Source organism: Engraulis encrasicolus, chromosome 14 (genome assembly GCF_034702125.1).
Source record: "Engraulis encrasicolus isolate BLACKSEA-1 chromosome 14, IST_EnEncr_1.0, whole genome shotgun sequence".
NCBI lineage: Eukaryota > Metazoa > Chordata > Actinopteri > Clupeiformes > Engraulidae > Engraulis > Engraulis encrasicolus.
The window spans coordinates 25299100-25306599 of record NC_085870.1 but is presented as its reverse complement, the minus strand read 5'-3'; the positions used below and the strand labels follow the sequence as shown (position 1 = coordinate 25306599).

At 47.5% G+C, this 7500-nt stretch overlaps 1 protein-coding gene across 3 annotated transcripts in view; it reads right to left on the bottom strand.

Annotated features, from left to right (window-relative positions):
• pdzrn3b (PDZ domain containing RING finger 3b) overlaps nucleotides 1-7500 on the bottom strand; it is a 194587-nt gene that overhangs the window by 48824 nt on the left and 138263 nt on the right. The window contains exon 1 of one of the 3 annotated variants that reach the window (XM_063215279.1): nucleotides 1053-1340. The exons of the other annotated variants lie outside the window; for them this stretch is intronic. Coding sequence (XP_063071349.1) covers nucleotides 1053-1121 — 69 coding nt within the window. The 5' untranslated portion in view covers nucleotides 1122-1340. Of the gene's footprint in view, nucleotides 1-1052; nucleotides 1341-7500 lie in introns of those variants that run through there. 3 annotated transcript variants of the gene reach the window in all.

Here is a 7500-nt window from a genome sequence, read left to right as displayed (position 1 = left end):
ACAGATCAAAATCACACCCTACAAATCCTTTAAAGATCTAATCCTTTCACGAGGCAAAAAATTTCACAAAAAAATCCTTTCCACTTTTCTGCCCAAGTCAACATTTCAGAAGAAAACATTTCACACATTGACATTCTATGAAGTGCACGACAGTGTCACACAACACAAGCTCACGCAAAGCCCCCAAAAGTTATATACACTACTTAGCCAGTACATATAAGAGAGAAAGAATCGGCCCTTCTTCACACCCTGAAGAGTGACTGCACATTCATTCCCTGTGGACATACGACTTGGTTGCTACTGTTACTGTACATTACACTTGACACATGCCACAGAGAAACAGTCCTACTATGGAAAAAAAATCCCTTCAGATTAACAAGACCTTCCGTTCTACGACATACAGCCTCACATAGACCCCCCCCCCAAAAAAATAACCAAAAAAACAAAACAAAAACAAAAACATGAGACCACATCTCTCTTGAGACCACTTTTCCGCTGCACAAATCACACAACAACTTTGCTCCCACCCCACACTCGTGCCACTTCACAGAGAAAAAGTGCCACTATTGAACACAAACCCTCCAGATTAACAACACATGTCATTCTACAACATACAGTCCCAAACAGCCCCCCTACCCCCGCACCACCCCCAAAAAACCACATTACATTTTGACAACACTGTTGTGCTGCTCCACAAATCCACTGTTGCACACGTCACGGAAAAACACATTCGTTCCATCCGAAACTCAAAAGTGAACACTCATCACGTTTGGCTCAGTTGTAAACTTACTGTACCTGACACAAAACCAATTTGTTCCCCCTCCATACACACACACACACACACACACACACACACACACACACACACACACACACACACACACACACACACACACACACACACACACACACCACACACACACACACACACACACACACACACACACACACACACACACACACACACACACACACACACACACACATACCTATTCCCTCCCCTGTGGGGGGCACAGAGCTAGCTGCGAGTTGTAGTGATGTGGTTACTGTACCTGGCAGACTTCATAGAGTAACTTGTACTGCTCCTCTGGCTTCTGCAGGGTACAGAGGCTGCATCCCATGGTGCTGCTAACACCCCCTGCCCTGCCTCCGCATCCAGACTCCCTCAGCCTCAGCCTCCCCTCCCGCGGCCAAGACACTCAGGAGGAGGGAGGGAGGTGACAAGCACACAGTGGGGAGAGAGAGAGAGAGAGAGAGAGAGAGAGAGAGAGAGAGAGAGAGAGAGAGAGAGAGAGAGAGAGAGAGTGAGTCTGTCTCTCGTTTCCACATGTAGTTGCCTGTGCTCCTTCTCCTTCTGCTTCTGTTCCTGATCCTGCTCCAAACCTGGTCCGCTCCTTCTCCTCCTCCACTCCTCTGCTCTGCTCTGCTCTGCCCAAACGGCTCTGCCAGTCGGCCCCGAGTAAATGAGTTTATCTCCAGGGAGGGCAGGGAAGGGCTTTACTTGCCGCTTGCCACACTCCCGGCATGTAGCACGTCTGAGTGGGAGAGTGCGCGTTTGAGTGTGTGTGGCTGCATGTGTGTGTGTGTTCTGTGCTCTGTGAGTAAGTGTGTGTGCTCTCCTATTGCTGGTCAACCAGTCACCTCCCCTGATGTGCTGCCAGCCCCACTGCTCTGCTCTGCTCAAGCTGCCAGAAGCAGCCACGCGGCGCGGCTTATATACACGCCCACTCATGAATATCAAGCAGGCCAGGGGAATATTCATTAGGGGGGGTTTCCTCAAAAACAGGAGCGAGAGGGTTGAGAGGGAGCAAGAGTGAGAGGGACGGGGGAGAGGGAGAGAAGGGGGGAGAGGGAAAGGGAGAGGTGGAGGGAGAGGGAGAGGGAGAGGGAGAGAAGAGAGGGAGTAAGAGAGGGGAGAAGACGAGGGAGACGGGGTAGAGGGAGAGAAGAGAGGGAGAGGGAGAGGAGGAGGGAGAGGGAGAGGGAGAGGGAGAGGGAGAGGAGCATAGAGGGAGACGGGGAAGAGGGAGAGAAGAGAGGGAGAAGACAAGGGAGAGGAGGAGGAAGAGGGAACAAAGAGGGAGAGGAAGAGGGGGGAGGGAAGCTGGGAGAGGAGAGAAGGAAAGAAAGAAAGAGGTAGAGGAGGAGGGAGAGGTAGACAGGGAGAGGGAGAGAAGGAGGGAGAGGGAGAAAAGGAGGGAGAGGTAAAGAAGGAAAGCAAGAGAAGAAGGGAGAGAAGGAAGGAGAGATAGAAGGAGGGAGAGCTAGAGAGGGAGAGGGAGAGAAGGAGGGAGAGGTAGAGAGGGAGAGGGAGAGAAGGAGGGATAGAGGGAGAGAGAGAGATGGAGGGAGAGGTAGAGTGGGAGAGGGAGGGAGAGGTACAGAGGGAGGGATTGGAGAGGAGAGGGAGGGAGAGGTAGAGAGGGAGAAAGGGAGATGGAGAGGGAGGGAGAGGAAGAGGGAGGAGGAAGGTTATCGTGGGTTGAGGGGGGGGGGCAGAGGGGCACGAGAGCTGACTCAGTGCCAGACAAAGTTTAACCAATTAAGCAGCCATTACAGCCTTTGTGAGGCGCAGACAAAGCGCTCAACTCAACTCTCCATGAGGACAAAAGCAAATCCTCTGCAAAAGCAAAAACAAACTCCTTTTCTTTTCAGATTCTTTGTCTTTTTTATCTTGCGATAATGTACAGTGGCTGCTGCTGTGCTGAGACAGCAAGGCAGAGAGTTCATGGTAGACCCAAAACACAAATTAACCTATTTAATGCATGAACACTGACCCGAATCCACATTTGGAAAGGGGGGGGGGGACTATTTACGACTGATGTACGTATGCTGAAAAGGAAAGGAGAGAAAAAAAATTGTGACTAGGGTGAGACACTAGAGTGCCGTTGGCCTGATTGTTTTCAGAAATGGCCAGTGATCATTTGGCACTGTGCCAAGGCCATTGTTGGCCGGTCAGCCAGACCAAGGGGGTGATGACAACGCATGCACAGAGAGAGAGAGTGAGAGAGAGAGAGAGAGATTCAACACTCGTTTATTGAACCATTTGTGCGTCATCTTACAACCAAAATAGCCTTCACTTACAATCCACTGTGTGTGTGTGTGAGAGAGAGAGAGAGAGAGAGAGAGAGAGAGAGAGAGAGAGAGAGAGAGAGAGAGAGAGAGAGAGAGAGAGAGAGAGAGAGAGACAGACCGACAGACAGACAGACAGACCAAGGGAGTGATGAGAACGCATGTACAGCCGTCATCAGTTGGGCATCGAGGGACCTTGATGACCTCGGCTGTGGCACCACCACCTCTTAGGCGCCATGGTGTGACAAATTCCAGGCGGGGAGGGATATGCTGACCCACTAGCCTGATGCCACGCAATGGACCAAGACGAAAGCTGCATGCATCGAGGGTCCTCAATGACCTCTGCAGTAGCACCACCACCTCTTTAGTGCCATGATGATGTGAAAAAAGGCGCGGGGAGGGGGACTGGGCACGGAGAGATCTGGTGCCACGCAGCCAACCAAGACGCAAAATGCCAATTCCCATTAAAGTGAAAGCTGAAAGCCCAACTGGGAAACTCCAACTCCCATTGTCATTGTGACACAGCACTCCCCAGCACACAAGTGCACACTGGGAAACAGTGGGGCAGCAGTGGCCTATGGTGTTGGTCTTTCAATCTGGTGACCATAGGCTCTGAATCCCACCTGGCCTCTCCCCAGCTATACATAGCTGAAGTGTCCTTGAGCAAGGCACCAAACCCCACATTGCTCCAAGGACTGTAAACAATACATAAAAAAAATAATGAATGTAATCACTTTGGATAAAAGTGTCAGCTACAGTAAGTGTAATGTAATGTAATGTGATGTTTGGAAATGTTGGGATAGGGATGGAATAGCCATACATGAAACACATATTGTACTTCCGGTAATACTTTATTTTAGGGACACATCTATTAGCACTAATACATACAATGTTAATGCCTGCATAAGTAACTTGTAAGGCATGTACTAAGCAAACGCTAAGGCCTACTAGGTCCTTACTAAGGTTAAATAGGTAATAAATCCCTTATTGTGCATGAACAAGACATTTGCGAATACATGCCTAACAAATGTTTGATTTTGCTTTGTACATGCCTTACAAGTTACTTATACAGGGACATTGTATGTATTAGTGCTAATAGATGTATCCCTAAAATAAAGTGTTACCGTACTTCCTGATCAGCCTGCGGTTGGCCAACCCTGGATGAGAGTGTCTTGTGTGAAATGGTTGACACACCCAATGATACAGGAAATGATGATGTGTTGTGATGATGGCACCACATGGTCATCAACACTAAACCTCACTCCATCATCACCTGTTATGATCATGAAGGGACTTTAAGGGACCCAGTCCTATAATGAAGTCATGATGGTGATGTCAACAATAATCGATTCAGCAATGCATCGCAATGCAGGGTAGGACAATTCAATAATCGATATGGCAAATGCCATAATAGATGCAGCAATTCTTTTCAAGTTTCAATTATTTCCGCGGGCATTTCTGGAGCAAATGAACTGTACATTAAATCTAAGCACTTCAAAGCTTTGGCAACTGCAGGACTGATGCACACAACAGCCAATAAAATGTTGATCAGTGTCTGCCCCACCACACCGCACCGCACCACACTGCACTGTGCGACCGCGCGACTGCGAGCCTGCCAAAGACATCAGTCCATGATGCATTCCAGCAAGGTACACCAAGAGGTTATCACTTGAGGAAATATTATTTCAGTTGCCGGCTTACAGAGGCCTCCGCTTAACTAACTCTAGCCTGCTCTCTCTATCTCTGTCTGCCTCTCTCTCTATCTCTGTCTGCCTCTCTCTCTGTCTCTCTTACTTGCTCTCTCTCAGTCTCTCTGTCTCCCCAACAGTTGCTCTCTCTCTCTCTCTCTCTCTCTCTCTCTCTCTCTCTCTCTCTCAGGGAAGTGTCTGGCTGGGCAGTGTGAGAGACAGGACGTGCAGCTTTGCATACCTGTGTTTTTCTCTTTCTCTCCCCCTCTCTCTCTCTCTCTCTCTCTCTCTCTCTCTCTCTCTCTCTCTCTCTCTCTCTCTCTCTCTCTCTCTCTCTCTCTCTCTCTTTCTCTCTCTCTCTCCATGATGGCTCTCAGGAGAGGCCCAGCACTGCTGCTGTTGCTCGTGTTGTTCCAGCGACATATTTAACCTCTGACCAGACGTTTCCACACCGATGCCTATCTGCCATGAGATCCCATGTTATTTCCCGTTGTCTGGGCTGTACTGTATGACTACCAACCCCCACCACCAGAAAATAAAAAAAATAACGATGGCGAGTGGATTCGTGACAGAGCTCTCACACAATCACAAGCCCAATGCCAGGATTCCCATTCCGTTATTTTCCCCAACAACATCCTTTCACTGTTGTTTTGTTTCCAACCTTAGTTGCCACACATGGCAGATCCCTACTGTACTGTGCTGTGGAACACATGATGTGGCAACAGCTAAGCTCCAGATAAAAAGAGAAAAAAAGTCAGCTGCAACCAGGATTTCTTTGCTCCGACTTATTTTTTTATTTTATTGTGATGTTTTGGGTAGAAACTCTACCTGAAACATCACGGTAAAATAAAAAAATAAGTGGGAGCAAAGAAATCCTGTTTGCAGCAGACTTTTTTTTCTCTTTTTATCCGGCTATTTATTGGTCCTGCTCCCAGGTCAGACGTTTGGATGTGCGAGCTTTCACCTACCACTTGAACAGCTAAGCACCAGACAAATATGCGCCCAGTTCAGCTAGGACACTGCAGGTGTTCCTTGGTATAAAAAGCCTGTATCTGTCGTTGCCAGTTCATAATGCATGGCATTTGTTGGTAATATCCCGCACACCCATTAACCATGATTGCAATTAACATTTGTGGATTTCAAAGATCTGGAACTCCTATGCACAGCAAGGTTCCAGGTGCTGGTGAAGTGCAGTCATCAGTAATCCATAGTAAAGAAGAAGGATCACAGCACACTGGTGGACTTAGTTTTTGCTGTTTTTATTTAGGTGAACAACGCGTTTCGCATTGCGCTTCGTCAAGTTCAACATTCGTGGATGTTTAACCTGTTAAGGCGCAGCGTTATAAATTTGCTGCTAGCAGAATGGCAATGACCAAGTCGTAATGCATTACTAAAGGACCTGTGTTATGTCATAGTAGTGTACGTACTGTAGTGCTTGGTAGTCAACTTTTCAATGATGTTACTGCTAAAACTGTAGATCAGCAAAAATGCCAATTTCAAATTGCACATGATCATTATTTTTAAATAATTTAAAACAAAATGATAAAGGGTGGGAACATACAACAGTAGTGAATGCTTTTCACACCGGACCAACTATGGATTCTCCTCCCAGCCCTCGCCTCGCCTCACCCTGATTCCCCAAACGCCTCATGTTCTCTCTGGCATGCCTGCTGGATTCAGTACCGAATCAGTAGTAGGGGATTAGTATCTGATCTGCCCCCCTTCTCTCTCTCAGTCTCTCTCTCTCCCTCAGTCTCTCACTCTCACTCCCTAGTCGTCATTGAGGGATTATTAAATAACAGACTACGAGTGTTTCCATTCATTAGATGCTCCAGTCGGATGCTAAATCACAGCCAGGGGAGCACTGTAATTGCAAATCCACTGAAGCCCTCAAACAAAGACATGGAGAGAGAGAGATAGAAAGAGAGAGAGAGAGAGAGAGAGAGAGAGAGAGAGAGAGAGAGAGAATCTGGTGATACAATTTATAGTACCGAATATCACAATCTTTGCCTGTGGATATATTTATTTACGACACCCACAGGTCTCTTGTGGCTCACAAACACAAACAAACTGATTTATTCTCACGCAAGGAAAAGACACGTAAGAGATACTAAGGAGTGTCACATTGGGTCGCTCGTCAAATTGAACTTCACAGCTTTATGGCTTTTACTGTATTTGCGAAAGCCGTGCAATGAGGGGTTGGCGTTCAGGAGCTTGGGTTATTTAGTGGTAAGAAAACCTTAATGATGTGATATACAGTATGCAGATGAAATGTGACCGACTTTTTATGTTGAAGTGAAAACACTTCATTCATGGCACTAATATACCATGCGGTAACACCACAGTCATATTGCAGTGAAAATCTGCAGTTTTGAAACGGGGATGATGGGGAGGGAGTTTTGGGGCTCAGTCTTGAGGGGTTTTGGCACTCAAGTGGGTTCAAATGGGGAAAGAAAAGTCTGTAGTGAAATACTGGAGCTGTGTGTGTGTGTGTGTGTGTGTCTGTGTGTGTGTGTGTGTGTGTGTGTGTGTGTGTGTGTCTGTGTCTCTGTGTGTGTGTGTGTGTGTGTGTGTGTGTGTGTGTGTGTGTGTGTGTGTGTGTGTGTGTGTGTGTGTGTGTGTGTGTGTGTGTGTGTGTGTGTGTGTGTGTGTGTGTGTGATACTGCAACTGGGGGGATGGCACTCACAGTTTGGGAGCTTGGTTCATCTGGGGTAGCCTGGTTCTCACAGACGTGCGTGT